Source organism: Panthera pardus, unplaced genomic scaffold (genome assembly GCF_024362965.1).
Source record: "Panthera pardus isolate Hobbes unplaced genomic scaffold, ASM2436296v1 HiC_scaffold_24, whole genome shotgun sequence".
NCBI lineage: Eukaryota > Metazoa > Chordata > Mammalia > Carnivora > Felidae > Panthera > Panthera pardus.
Genome location: NW_026526810.1, coordinates 111141761 through 111156861, shown reverse-complemented (window position 1 = coordinate 111156861; position 15101 = coordinate 111141761). Strand labels below are relative to the sequence as shown.

The 15101-nt window shown below is 37.9% G+C and overlaps 1 protein-coding gene and 1 long non-coding RNA gene across 7 annotated transcripts in view; one reads left to right on the top strand and one right to left on the bottom strand.

Annotated features, from left to right (window-relative positions):
- BBOF1 (basal body orientation factor 1) overlaps positions 1–15101 on the bottom strand; it is a 55987-nt gene that overhangs the window by 23878 nt on the left and 17008 nt on the right. For all 6 annotated transcript variants that reach the window (XM_053889595.1, XM_053889594.1, XM_053889593.1 and 3 more), the window contains 5 exons: positions 10494–10574; positions 7882–7952; positions 6976–7120; positions 5118–5611; positions 2310–2411 (listed from right to left, as the gene is read on the bottom strand). In XM_053889595.1, coding sequence (XP_053745570.1) covers positions 2310–2411; positions 5118–5611; positions 6976–7120; positions 7882–7952; positions 10494–10574 — 893 coding nt within the window. The remainder of the gene's footprint in view (positions 1–2309; positions 2412–5117; positions 5612–6975; positions 7121–7881; positions 7953–10493; positions 10575–15101) is intronic.
- On the top strand, positions 4565–14536 carry LOC109253823 (uncharacterized). The gene is made up of 3 exons (XR_002074547.2): positions 4565–4969; positions 6027–6108; positions 14505–14536. It is a non-coding gene; the product is annotated as an uncharacterized LOC109253823 (long non-coding RNA).

The following is a 15101-nucleotide window of genomic DNA, read 5'->3' as shown; positions in this document are numbered from 1 at the left end:
TCTTCCATCTTCCACTTAGCCTAAAATTCTTTAAACTCTTCTCTTTTGGCTGTCCTCTTCCTTGTTCTCCTGTTCACTGCTGTGGTTATTTCTAGTCTCAGCCATTTACCCTTCTACCTTCATACAACCTCCTACACTCAACTACCAATTTTCACTAAATATGCTTAAATCTCCTTCCCTAAACACCTGTACTCAAATCAAGGAGTATTTTTCGTTTCAATATACTGCCATCATCTCCAGTTCAACATCGAAAACATTCCTTGCTATTTCTTCTGCCCAGAATGTTTTTTCCTCCACCCTCTCTTCCTATATACCTTTCAGAGGTCAGCTCAAGCTTTTATTTCTTCATAAACTTTCCTGACCTCCTCAGTTGGGTCATATTCCCTTAATCTAGCCTCTCTTACCACTGTACGCCACTTCTTTGAGCTAATCTCATAGTTGTCCTTTAATATTTGTGTGATGATTTGAATAATGTTTTCTTCCCACATAGACGATGAACTCCCTGAGATTAGGAATGATGTCTTTATTTGCTCAACACTATATCCTCAATAAATAGTAGGCGCTCAGTATGTATATGCTACATGAATTAATGGATGGATTAAATACAATTTAAACATTGCCTTCACATTGGCTTTCCAGGTTTTTCACTTGCCTTTCATACCACCAGTTGTGCACTTCTAAGCTAAACACCTTAAACATTTACACTTTGTTTTCTTGATTTCTTTTGCCTTTTATCACTAAGTCCTGTCTCTCCTTCCTAAGTGCCTCAGTTTCTCCCCTTTTCCACTCCCGCCCACACCCTCCACTGCCGCACGTCCAGAGTAACACGGCAGCTTCTGCTGGTTCCCCACTCTACTTTTGTCCTGCAGTCCATCCTATGTATATGTGTCACTGCATTAGGTTAAGGTCAGCTCTGGGAACAGTGGCTTATGAACCCTTTCAGTGAGACAGTATGAGAGTAGGGCTTATCGCTCTGGTATTCCTTCAAGGCAGAAAAGGAAAGTATGTTATACTACTTTAGAATAACAGTTGCACACGTTAAGGTTTTTCAGCATGGTTTTTAAGGCTCATCATAATTTAATCTATAGATCCAACCTTGTTTCTTCTTTTTTAATTTGTTTTTTAATGTTTATTTTTACTTGAGAGACAGACAGACAGCACGAGCGGGGGAGGGGCAGAGAGAGAGGAAGACACAGAATCCGAAGCAGGCTCCAGGCTCTGAGCTGTCAGCACAGAGCCCGATGTGGGGCTCAAACCCATGAACTGTGAGATCATGACCTGAGCCAAAGTCAGATGTTTAACTGACTGAACCACCCAGGCGCCCCAACGTTATTTCTAATTACTAATTACTCTCATTGCCACCAGTTTTCCTCAAGCCATGAAGTTTTCCTCAATGTTCCTCAAACACCCCACCTCTATTCCTACCTCTGGGCTTCTGCATAGGCTGTCTACAAAGCCCCTTGCCTGATGTACCCTTCCCACTCTGTCTACTATTCCACTCTCCTACAAGGCACCCGGCAGCATCACACTCTTTCAGTCTTCTTCCCTGAAGTCTTCCCTAACTGCTGTAGGACACTGACATGTTGTCTGAACTCCAGTGATACTTTATTGTGCCACCTGATTTTTTTCTTTGCTATGTTTGGTTTTGTTTGGGCAACTAGATTAGAAACTGTAATCAAAGGCAATGTCTCTTAATTCCTGCAAATGTTCACAGTACCTAACACAGTACCAAGCATGTAACAAGCAGTTAATAAGAGGTTGATTTATTTTAGCCACTTTATAGTTCAGTACCAGTGTTGTAGTCATTGATAAAGCATAGTGGAGAAAGAGAGTGAAACGAATCATTAAAAAGAATGATTTGGAGTATCTGTGAATTTCTGTTTTCCTCTCTAGGTCTTTATCTTGGTATTAGAGAGTCTCTAAATCAATAATCAGCTTAAAAATCACTTATTTGTTTTTGCAAACCAATAAAATCTTTTTTTACCAATAAAATCTTAATAATTATTTTGCTTCTCTTCAGTGACCACTCATTCAGCTGAACAATGCTGTACCTTCCTAGCAAGCATTACCTTAAACATCTAAGATCAGTCTCTTTTCTCCCCCCTTTAATTAATCTTTCATTTTTGTGCTCATTCATTCATCTCCCATCATTCATCTCTGGGAGTGACAGGTGCTAAGCAGCATGACCCTTTTCCATTTTCTGATCCTTTCCCATTCCTTTAATTCTAAGTGAGAATAAGTTCATTCTTCCTATATGGTTTCTAGGTTTGTTAACACCTTGGTATTTCACTACAGAAATAGGGAGTTACCTGGAAACAAAACCATTCATTTTTGCAAAGAGCAATCGCAAGACTTTCTCCTTTTGCTCCCAGGTCAAATCTTCAATATCCACATTTCCTTGAATATCCGTCCTGAAGAATTTCAAAGGCAAAATGGCCAAAGTAAGCATCTCTCCTTTTTAAAATTTAAAATATGTAAATATGAGAAAAGAAAATTTCCAAACCATAACTATTATGAGGTTTCCAAATATAATGACTACAAAGCAAACTGTGTCCATTACAAAATCACGAAGTTGAAGAGGATATCAATATGCTAGCCATTCTGAAATGCTATGTAGTCTTTAAGATAAAAATAAGAAAAACTATAACACAAAAAAATGTGTGCTCAAACATTAAGCAAAAGGGCAAAAAGTTGTAATATAACATTATGCATCCAGATACAAAAAGAAAAGGAACAATACAACAAAAACTAGTTGTTTACAAGGTGAGATTATTGATAAATTCCTTTTAACATTTCTTTTTGTATAAGATATTTTGCTATGAAAACAGAGTGACAAGAGGTACGTTTAGAAAATAACACGTAACTTATCTAGTCTATTTACCTACTTCCAAATAAGGCTGCAGCTAAGCTTTCCAGGCAGGTCTTTGGCTATACTATAACTTTCCCAGAAGATTTGTAGTCTATTTACTATTTATGAAAGCTGGCTGACACTGTAGAGAGTACTGTATTTCACAATGTAAGAAATGTTTTTGCATATACATCAGTTGGGTTAGTTTTCTTTAAAAGTTTAGGTTTTGCCTTATGATCACCATACACTTAAATTGTCCTTCCCCAATCTGCCTCTTAAGCAGATGATGTAATATTTTAATCACCATTTCTGCCCTGCTGGTACAGGCAATAGAACACTGAGGTTAAGGTGAGAAGTTGTTCAGTAGCAAAAATGTCACACAGCGCAGAAGGGGAAGAGTCCAGCTTCTGCAATAACAATGTGGAGAATCATTTTATATACCTCTCTCTGAAATACCACTTTGCAGACAAAAAAATGTAAAATAGACTGGTATATGTATGCTAGGGACTCAACTTGCTTGATGTATTAAATTAAAAAAAGGACATGGGGCGCCTGGGTGGCTCAGTCAGTTAAGCGTCCGACTTCAGCTCAGGTCACGATCTCGCAGTCCGTGAGTTCGAGCCCCGCGTCAGGCTCTGGGCTGATGGCTCAGAGCCTGGAGCCTGCTTCCGATTCTGTGCCTCCTCTCTCTCTGCCCCTCCCCCGTTCATGCTCTGTCTCTCTCTGTCCCAAAAATAAATAAACGTTAAAAAAAAAAATTAAATTTAAATTAAAAAGAGGACAGGGCACCGGGGTGGTTCAGTTGGTTGAGCATCCAGCTCTTGATTTCAGTTCAGGTCATGATCCCAGGGTCGTGTGATCAAGCCCCACATCAGGCTCTGTGCTAAGCGTGGAGCTTGCTTAAGATTCTCTCTCTCTCTCTCTCTCTCTCTCTCTCTCTCCCTCTCCCCCACTCGCATGCTCTCCCTCTCTAATAAATTTTTTTTTAATTTTTTTTCTTAATGTTTTTATTTATTTTTGAGACAGAGAGAGACAGAGCATGAGCAGGGGAGGGGCAGAGAGAGAGGGAGACACAGAATCCGAAGCAGGCTCCAGGCTCTGAGCCATCAGCACAGAGCCCGATGCGGGGCTCGAACTCACAGACTGTGAGATCATGACCTGAGCTGAAGTCGGACGCTCAACCGACTGAGCCACCCAGGCGCCCCTCAAATAAAATTTTTTTAAAAAGAGGAAATTACAGAGAAATTATTGGTAATACAAGTAATAGACTTCTAAATATGGCAAAAAGGTTTTAAAAAATTATGGTATGGACATTTTGAAGAAAACAGTCTTATCTTTCAGAAGCCACTGACCATGTCCAACCTTCCCAACAGATACATAGTTTAAAAGAACCTACTAATTAATCCATTAAAAAATAAATCAGAAAACACATTTGGAAGCACTGTTAATAAGGTGTTCAGTACATAGTAGTAGGGAGTCCTTTTAAGTTTCTCAAGCTAAGGCCTTTGAAGAACCTAATTGCACTGGGAGATAAAACTTTTTTTTTCAGAATAATCTTTAAAATGCACTCTAATTTATGGTTCATAGGAGTTAAGAGTGCACTGACAGAAACGCTAACAGGAAACAGTCATTGTATAAAGTCTACAACTGTCTCAAGCATCCTGCTACCTTTATTATGGTGGCAGTAGATCTGTAGCATGTATTTTGGAAACTTGCAAGGACTTTTGGTTAGTACAATGATGGGGTCCCACTCCTGGATGTCCTCCAACCCATAGAACAGTTCTGTGCAACAAGGAATTATTACAAAGAACTGTTATATTGATTTCTTAAATTATATGTTTAGTTAGATATTATCTATGAATTTCATCTCAGTAAAAGGAACGTTACAAAATATTTGTGAAAGTAAGCTTATCAAAAATGTTTAACCTTAATCTGATCACACCTTTATAATGAATTTACAAAAAAGAAAATAAAGGAACATGTTCAAAGATACTACAATGACATTCTATGGAACAAATGATCTAGTCTCTTTAATAAGTCTCTGTCTTGAAAAAAGGAAATCTACTAAGAATACCTACTAAGCCCCACACACAGTGCTAAGCACAGGGGTTATAAAGACAGGTAAGACAGTTCCTATCTTCGAGTAACTTAGTGAGTAATCTATTCAATACTTAGATATTATGTAACTGAACTCCTCAGAGTGCTTATTTCTCTAAAGGGCACAAAAATAGCTGCACAAAGGATAAAATATTAAAGCCATGATTAGTACCATTTCTCAGCCTCCATAAGATCTTGAGTTACGCTATTGGTGCTGTGCTCTTTGCCATCGAACGTTCGGATCCGGGGATATTCTGTTCTTCCTGCACATGCCTCTCTCATTTTAAAATTGAAAGCAGCTTGTGCTACCTTTTTGTAATGCTTCCTGCCCAGTAGGATCTGTTGCTTCACTTGGTGCAGAGCATCTAAAAAGAACCTTTCCACTTCTGTTCTCTCATCCAGTATGTTCTTGGCCAGCCTCTTCACTCGATTCATTTCCCTGTCCTTCATCTGGAGAAGATGTTGCAGCTTGTCAATTTCAACCTGACCTGCTTGGTTCTCTATCATTGCCTGTCGCTGCATTTTTAGAACTTCAGCCTCAAACTCTCTGGTCATACAACTCAGGGCAGTCTCCAAGCTTACCACCTTTTTCTGAAGAGTTTGGATTTGTAATCTCTGCTGGGTAAACTGCATTATCTTTTCCTTAACCAACAGATCATTGATTTCCTAAAAACAAAGATGAGAGAGTTGATTTTCTTTAATCAATTTCAAAACTTAAAAGTTCCTCACTAATTTCCATTACATCATTAGCTTAAATTTGATACCAGGTTGAGATGATGATTTTGGTATTCTGTGTACCGAGAGAAAAAACATCCCAGGGTTCTTCTCTGGACTTGTGAAGGCCACTAATTTTGCTGATTAAGAAACTTTCCTTTCTCTAAAATTCCAATAGTTTAAATATTTTATATTATTGAAATGGGTAATTTCAAAATCAATAAGATTATACAGTAAAACATTAACAACTGTATACTGGAAAATGTTTCCTAGCCTAGCCTATAGGCTAGTGGCCTATCCCTTTTCCATTGTCCCTTTCCTCCTTAGTAATAAAACTCCATTTTTTTTTTTTTTTTTTTTTTTTCAGGAAGGCAGGAAGCCCAATTGAAAATTCCCAGTCTCCCTTGCAGTTCAGCAAAGCTATATAACTAAGTTCTGGTCAATGAAATGTAAGTAGAAGTGTTTGCAGGACTTCCAGGAAGACTTCTAAAGGGGAGGGGGGGCGCATAATTTTTCCTCCCTGTCCTTCTTCCTTCCTGCTTTCTGGGTAATGGTTAGAGATCTAGCAGCTGCTTTGGGCCATGAAGTAACTTTGGGGATGTAAGCCATACGTTGCCCAGCAGAGTTAAGGAAACTGAGTCTCTGTTGACTTTGTGGCACTACTCTTCCAGCTCTGGATTGCTAACCTCCAGACTTCATTTAGAGGAGAGAATAAACCCTTACATGGTAAAGCCACTGTTGTCGGGGCTGTTACAGCTGAACCTATTCGGAACCAGTAATTCAGAGACCAACTCTAAGCAAAGTAAAATGAGTATTCTAAGGTAGTAGAGGATAGGGTTTACATTTATGTTTCTGATATATTCTTTATAAAGCCAAGTCAAATACTTCTTTTTTTATGTTTATTTATTTATTTATTTATTTTTGAGAGAGATAGAGAGAGAGCACATGCTCAGGGAGAGGCAGAGAGAGAGAGAGAGGGAAGCAGAGAATCCCAAGCAGGCTCCGTGCTATCAGCACAGAGCCTGATGTGGGGCTTGAACCCACGAACTGTGAGATCATGACCTGAGCAGAAATCAGGAGTTGGACTCTTTAACTGACTGAGCCACTGAGGCATCCCAAGTCAAATACTTCTTATGCCATTCTCATAATTAATCCTTTCAAATAAGAAAGGTACATCATCCAGACAGAATAAAAATGGTCCCAAAGTCCTCATGTATCATTATTATACTCAATTCTTCATATTTACCAACCCAATCCTTAAATAAACAAACGAGCAAACAAACAAAAAACCCAGCAAGTCCAAATGGAGTGGGAACCTTCTGATGTAAAAGGAAAGTTTGAGTATCTTGCAACTTCTGGGAGTTTTTTTGTAGAGTGTCAGCTTCCTTCAGGTGGTATGTGAGGGCTTTCTGGAGATAAACATTCTCTTTAAAAACGGCTCTTCCAGCATGATTCAGTTGCCTGAAATAGATAGATATATGATCCCAAAACACAGGTGTTAAGTTTTAGATATTACCAAACTAGAACAATGACCGCCTTATCCCCCAACATTAAAAATAATGACCACGACGTATTTAGTTTATGGTAGGGACTCAAAAGAGGTGGGGTATGTGACTAAGTTTTCACCAATGGAAAGTGAAAAGTTACGTGTTACTTCCAGTCCAAGGCAGTTAGGAGCAGATGGGTTTCCATGGTCTCTCCTGTCCATATGACTGGATGGAAGAAGTCCAAGATAGAAACAGCCCCAGTTCCCGAATCACCACTCAAGTAGAGCTATCAGACTTATACTGGATTGTTAAGCGAGCAAGAACTAAACCATTGAGACTTCGGAATTTATTAACACAATTAAATGTTACTTTCACTAACATACCTCATGACAACTCTATACAGTTGCTATGATTAACCCCGTTTTTAGACGAAGAAATTTAATTTCAAAAAGGTTAGGAAATTTTCCAACAGTCAGTCATGTCGGTATACATGTTGAGAACCAAAGTCTAACTTCAAAGCCAGGGTTATTTCCTCCACACCACCTTGCTGCAGAAAGGGTGGGTGAAAAAGGGGCGGGGACACAAAGAGAAAGAAATAACGAGGGAAAGTAAACAAGAAAATTTGAAGAAAGCAAACCAAGAGAGAAGGGAGAAGACAATATGATGAGAACAAAACAGACCAGCAAAGAGATAAGAGAAGCTATGAAAAAGAAAAAGGAAGCAGCAGTCTCTTACGCGATAGCTTCATGGTGAGCTCTGTCTGCCAGCATTATTATCTTCTTTTCAGCCTCTTGTTCTAGTCGATGCTAAAAAAGAAAACAGACTTTTTTTTTTAAAGTTTATTTATTTATTTTGGGGGTGGTGGCGGCAAGAGAGAGAAAGGACAGGCCTTCAGCTGTCAGGGCAGAGCCCAACAAGGGGCTGAATCTCACTAACTGTGAGATCATGACCTAAGCCGAAATCAAGAGTCAGATGCTTAACGAACTGAGCCACCCAGGTGCCTGTAGGCTGTTTTAATAGAGTTATATTTCTAACAAATTTACACACCAAAAAGTGAAGTATTTATTTTATAATGTCAAACAAAATACTCCTGTCCACATGACCTAGTGTGAAGAACTCCAAGTACTGGTGGAATAGCTAGCAAAGAGGATAGTGTGAACACAGGAACCTCAGGGTACCATCTGATCTCCCCATTAAAGAAGCAATATGACACATAAATAGAAAAAAAAAGTCCACATCAATATTGGAAAGTGGAGCTTGGATAAATTTCTGCTAAATACAATGTGGTTAGAGTCATTTATTTATCCAACAAATCCCTATTGAGCATTAGTATTGTATCAGATTTTTCAGATGCTGGAGATTCTGTGGTGAAAAAAACAGATAAGGTCCCTGTTCTGACAGACCTTGTATTCTAGGTGAGATCCAAACAACGATAATAATTAAAGTGCACTGAGCTTTTACCACGTGCCAGGCATGGTTCTAAGAGCTCTATGTGTATTACTTACCTATCACAAGAACCCTAAAAATTAGACACTATTATTATCACCAAAAACAAGGACTGAGGAAACAGGGAAAGAGAGGTTAGTGACTTGCCCAAAGTCAGATAGCTAGTAAGTGGCAGAGCAGAGATTCATACGCAGGCAATGTGATGCTTGTTTGCTCCCTAACAAGCAAACAAATGAGAGAATTAAACTGTGATGAATGCTGTGAATGTAATAAATGGAGTAATGAGATAGATAGTAACTGGGGGAGATTATGTTAGATTGGGGTTTAAGGAATCCACTTCTGAGGAAATGACATTTGAGCTCCTAAGAATGAGAAGAGCCAGAGCTGGAGGAAGAACATTCCAGAAAGGAACACCAAGTACAAAAATATGTCATTGGGAAAGGGCTTGGTGGTTCAAGGAACAGAAAGGATTAAATAGGGAAACAAAACACCTATAACCTGAGGGATGTGCTTTATATGACCAGGTGGAGACGAATAAACAGGGCTTACCGGAAAGCCCTCTGCCACAAACCAGCAGCACTGGGGTTCAAACCAGCACAGGAGTTCGTACCTAACCATGAAGTTTACACCGAACATACTGAGACAGCTACTGCTGTGGCTGGCCATCCCAACACTCATTCCCATCCTCCCTTTCCGGCTTTCACTAGTGTCTGGAAAAAAACACACTCACTTTCCCAGCATCCAATATAACATGGCTCTGTCCAATGAGATAGATGTAAGACAAAATCTGCTAAGAGCTTCTGGGAAAGCTTTTATGGTTTCCAAATAAAAAAGGACAGATACAGCTGGAGCCTCCCTTCTTGCTGCCTTAAACACAGACAAATCTTAGAGCTGCATTAACCATCTTGCAACTATGAGGGAAAGGCCAGCAGCCACCTACTTCCAGACATAAAAATCCTATTTATATAGGCACTGTCAGACATGTATGCTGCAATCTGATGAAGCGCTCCTAACCTTTGTGGAACTGCTGCACTTAGCAGAGAAGAGAACAAGCTTAGGGGGTGGGATAGAGGGAAAAAGGCAATTGAGAGCAGCCCATTCCTGAGGACTTCCACTCGTAACAGTGCCAGGAAGTGCCTGAGAAGGAAAGCACCAAGATGCTCCTCCTGCCCCATTCCTAGGTTATTTAATACAGAAACGGGAAATCTAGAGCCACTTTTTATGGCAAATTTTTTATCTAAAGCTGATATGAGTATTTATTTGCCCCACCCTCAACTTCCTACATCCCTACCAGTTTCTGAAAGAAATCTGTTCAATTCTTCCCTAAGAATGAACAGTTAAAGGAAAGTTTAGAAGACTTAAAGAAAAACCATGGGTCCTCTGAAAAGCTCACAGAGAAGTGTTCCAATGCACTTCCCACAATTTGGAGAATTAATGTCAGAGGCACAGAGAAATGTGGAAGTTTGTGATATGCTAAGGAACATTTTTGAGCCCCCTTTTTATTAACACCCTTAGTTTAGCTTGGTTTGACTAAGGAAACACCTTCACGTGTACCAGAGTGACTTTTCCCATCTCATCCCCCTACATAATGTGCTACATGCAGCTTTCCGTCCACTAGGGGAACACCAAGCTGAAGGGACTGTGTACTGAAGCTTCGGATAACAATCCCTCTTTAGGATTTCAAGAATCTCTAACTGACTAGACACTGAGATATCTAGAACAGGTTTCATTTTCCCTATTTTTTTATCTGCTGTGATTTGATAAACAATCCTCTAATAAGATACCAAAAGAAAGATTGACATGTCTCAGAGTGCATATAGATACTTATAATGTTTTAGTAAACAAAATATTTCTTCTTTTTAAAAACAAAATATTTCTTAATTAACACTAAAGTGTTGTACCTTTTCTTCAAAAAACTTGCCCTCCAATCTTCTAAGAGTCTCCTGATGTTTCCGCTCCGTGTTCCTTAAATTCTCCTTAAGCTATAATTACAATAACAAAAGAAAAAAAAAGATCAGTAGGAAATGGGGGTGACTGAGGCACATTTCTGGAAAATTCTCAATAAAAAAACATTCTCTGTGATACATTATTTCTTAATCCTGAACACACAGGAAAATTCCATGTCCCTACCCGTGAGTACCATATTTCCCACCAATCATCTATAGACTTACAAGATCAGTATTGAGTTTCTAAAAAGTTATTCATGAACAACAGTTCCCAGAACAGACAAGTTGTTCTCATAATCATATTTGCCAAATATCTTCATTTAAACATGTAGACTCATAGAATCATAATATTTTAGAATTGGGGCACCTGGCTGGCTCAGTTGGAGGAGTGTGTGACTCTTGATCTCAGGAGTTCAGGTCCCACGTTGGGTGTAGAGATTACACTTTAAAAACATAATATTTTAGAATTGAAAGGGACCTTAAAATTCACACCAGACAATCTCCCACTTAATATAGGATTCTTTCTATGAGAAAAATATCTAGAGACAGAAGTATCACGAATTCAAATGTCATTAATTCATTAGACTAGCCTTTCATAGTTCCCATTTTTAGAAAATTCTCCCTAGTATTAATCTAAAATACATCTCCCTATGATTCTCATAGATGGATCCTTCTGTCCTAAAAACATGTATACATGGAATAAAAAGGACATAAAACTCTTCTAGGCAAAGAAAAGTAAGCTAATTTAAAGCTATATTGTAGTCTACATTTACTGGCAATCAGTCAGGCTGAAATAAGCATACTCCATCTAATCCATAAAAAAGGCAGTAGAGTGTCCCATGAGACAACTGTTTGACTCTGGGCAAATCACTTCTCTAAGTCTCAGGTTTCCAGGAATAAGAAGAGAATAATAATAGTAACTAGCTCATAGGGTGTGGCCAGGATTAAATAACAAACAATACATGTAAAGTACCTAGCTAGAATAGTAACCATTTAATATTCCAGCTAGTTATTATTATATCTACTACTGTCCTCCCTTATACTTAATAATTATCCTGTGATCTCTGTCCAAAGTGTATTAAATCTCCATTTTATATGATCTCATTCAGATATTCTTTCTCTCTGTATTTTTCATACAATTTTTAAAAAAATGCCTTCTGATATCATTAAAGACTGAAAATTAATGTCAGTGTACAAGTTTATGGAAATGTCTATCATCTTAGTGTGTGGGAAGATGGACCTTTCAAAATCCATAAATTAACAAATGTTTCTAAAGATAATTAGGTAATACCTACCAAAAACCGTTCTTTTTGGGGTGCCTGGGTGGCTCAGTTGGTTAGGCGACTGACCAGCTCAGGTCATGATCTCGTGATTCTTGAGTTTGAGCCCCGCATCAGGCTGACTGCCGTCAGCACAGAGCCCACTTTGGATCCACCGTCCCCCTCTCTCTCTGATCCTCCCCTGCTTTGCTCTCTCTCTCTCTCTCTCTCTCTTGCTCTTCTCTCAAAAAAAATTTTTTTAATCTTTTTTAAGTTTATTTATTTATTTATTTATTTATTTTTTGAGAGAGAGAGAGAGAGAGAGAGAGAGAGCAAACACGAGCACATGAGCAGGGGAGGGAGAGAGAGAAGTGAGAGAGAGAATCCCAAGCAGGCTCTGCTCAGCACGAAGCCTGACCCAGGGCAGACACAGGGTCCACCTTGGTCCAAACTCAAGAATCAGATGTTTAACTGACTGAGCCACCCAGGTGGCCCCTATCAAAAACCTTTAAAAGTTTATGTTCTTTAACCTACAAATTCCACCTCAGAGAAGTTATCCTAAATACTAATTACAGATGTAGAAAAACATTTTGTTACCTAGGTGTTCATCAGTTTATAATAGTGGAAAATTAGAAAAAAGCTCAGATGTCTAACAATGAGGGACTAATTAATAAATCATGATACATCTACCCATGATACATCTTACCTAATAAATTATGATACATATGCCTCGACTAGTCAAAAGATTTTATAGAAAAATATGTAATGGCATTGAGGGGTACCTGGGTGGCTCAGTCAGTTAAGTGTCTGACTCTTGGTTTCGGCTCAAGTCATGATCTCACGGCTTGTGGGACTGAGCCCCCCATCTGGCTCTGTGCTGACAGCATGGAGTCTCCTTGGGATTCTCTCTCCCTCTCTCTCTGTCTCTGTCTCTCTCTCAAAATAAATAAACTTTAAAAAACAGTACCTTTTTTAAAAAAAAGAAAAAAAGAAAATATGTAATGGCATTGAAAAATGTTCACAACAAAAGTGAAAAAGTCAGGGTAACAGTTTGTACATAATAACCTCATTTTTTAAAAAATAGCATATATATATATATATATATATATTTGAAAGATGGCTACTTATTTATTTATTTATTTGAGAGAGAGAGAGAAAGAGAAGAGGGGGAGCATAGGGAGAGAAAGGCAGATGGGAGAGAAAGGCAGAAGGAGAAAGACAGAATCTTAAGTAGGCTCCATGCTCAGCATGGAGTCGGACACGGGGTTCGATCCTACAACCCCAGGATCATGACTTGAGCTGAAATCAAGAGTTGGATGCTTAACAATCTGAGCCTCCCAGGCGCCCCCTAAAATGCCATGTATTTTTAAACGTCTCTACATAGAGGAAGAAAAAGAGAAAGAAAATAGACCAAAATATTTAATGGTTATCTCTAGGTAGTATAACTGTGAGGAGAGGGCTTTTAATTGTCTTCTTTTTTATCAGCTAAATTTGCTGCAATGGGTATTATCGCTGTCAAAAGAAGATAGACTAAAACAAATTATTTTAAAATAACTGCAACCTACCAATGTATGCTCCTTCTGTTAATTACATAGATAGAAATCATTTTTTCTTTAAAATTTATGCTTTGAGTATTTTTTGATAATCTAAATTTAACTAGCCTCTTTTCATTTGTATAGTGAATTCCATATACACAGTATAATTAATTTTCTTCCTTTATCTATATACTCCCCTCATTTTAAGTTCACAGGCCTCTACATCTGCCCTAAATCTTCCATATTTTGAATTCCAGAGAACCACCTTATTTTTTCCCACAAACCAGTATCTTTTGCCTGAATTTTAAGTCTTCCTGGCCCACGTCCCTTTTGAAAAGTCCGAAATCTATTTCTCCATTAGGTGGCAATATTGTTCTTAAAAAAAAGAAATCATACCTCTAGAATACCCACTAGTTAATTCATATTGATTCAGATTGTATACCTATACTTAAGATAGCTATTGTGAGAGTTCCTAAAAAGTTACCAATCTTAAATTGATTCAATCTTCAGTATTTTCATATTAAAAAATTTGATATTCCTTCTAGAAAATTTTAAGCTTTTTTTTTGGAAATTATTAATTGTAAAGTATTTTGAGTATATATTGCAATGATTTAATATACATATACATTATGAAAGGATTCCTCCCATCTAGTTAGTAGAAAACTTGATATTCCTTCAATTACATTTTTTAAGTTTATCTATTTTGAGAGAGAGAGCTCAAGCCGGAGGGGCAGAGAGAGAGACAGAGAGAGAGAGAGAGAGAGAGAGAGAGAGAGAGAATCCCAAGCAGGCTCCACATGTCAGCACAGAGCATGATGTGGGGCTTGAATTCACAATCTGTGAGGTCATGACCTAGCCAAAACCAAGAGTCGAACACTTAACCGACTGTACCACCCAGGTGCCCCAATCTTCAATTACATTTTTTTAATGAAAAGACCTACTCAGAATTTAACAAAGATTTATTGAGCATTACTGTGTTATCTTGTATTTGATGAATACAAATGAACAATGATGTTCATGCCTCAAAGAATTTGTAACTAGCAGGGGAGAAAAGACAAATAATGAATATGCCAAGGTAAATGAGCAAAGTGGTATAAAAGAGATAAAAAATGCTATGAAAACACACAAAGTATTATTTTTTTTTTGCTAATAATCTTTTTTCTTTTTTCCAGCTTGATGAGATAAAATTGACATATAAAATGGTATAACATATAACATGGTATAAATAATAAATAAATAAATAAATAAATAAATAAATAATGAGCTAACACCTCCATATTGTCACATAATTACCATTTCTTTTTTGTAGTAAGAACATTTAAGATTTATTCTCTTAGCAACTTTCAAGTATATAATACAGGATTATTAGCTATCATCACCATACTGTACATTAGAATCCCCAGAACTTTTCAATCTTATAACTGGAAGTTTGTATCCTTTGACCAATATCTCCTTATATCCTCCTCCCTCCCAGCTTGGGTAACCTCTACTCTGTTGCTCGGAGTTCAGCTCTTTTTTAGATTCCACATATAAGGGATATCATATAATGTTTATCTTTCTGATTTTTTTCATTTAACATAACACCCTCAAGTTTCATCCAAGCTGTCACAAATGGAAGAAAATTAATACTTTTTTTCATAGAAAATTATTACTTTGATTTATTTTTTTAAAAATTTTAATGTTTATTTTTGAGAGAGAGAGAGAGAGAGAGAGGCAGAGAGAGGGAGACAGAATCTGAAGCAGACTCCAGGCTCTAAGCTGTCAGCACA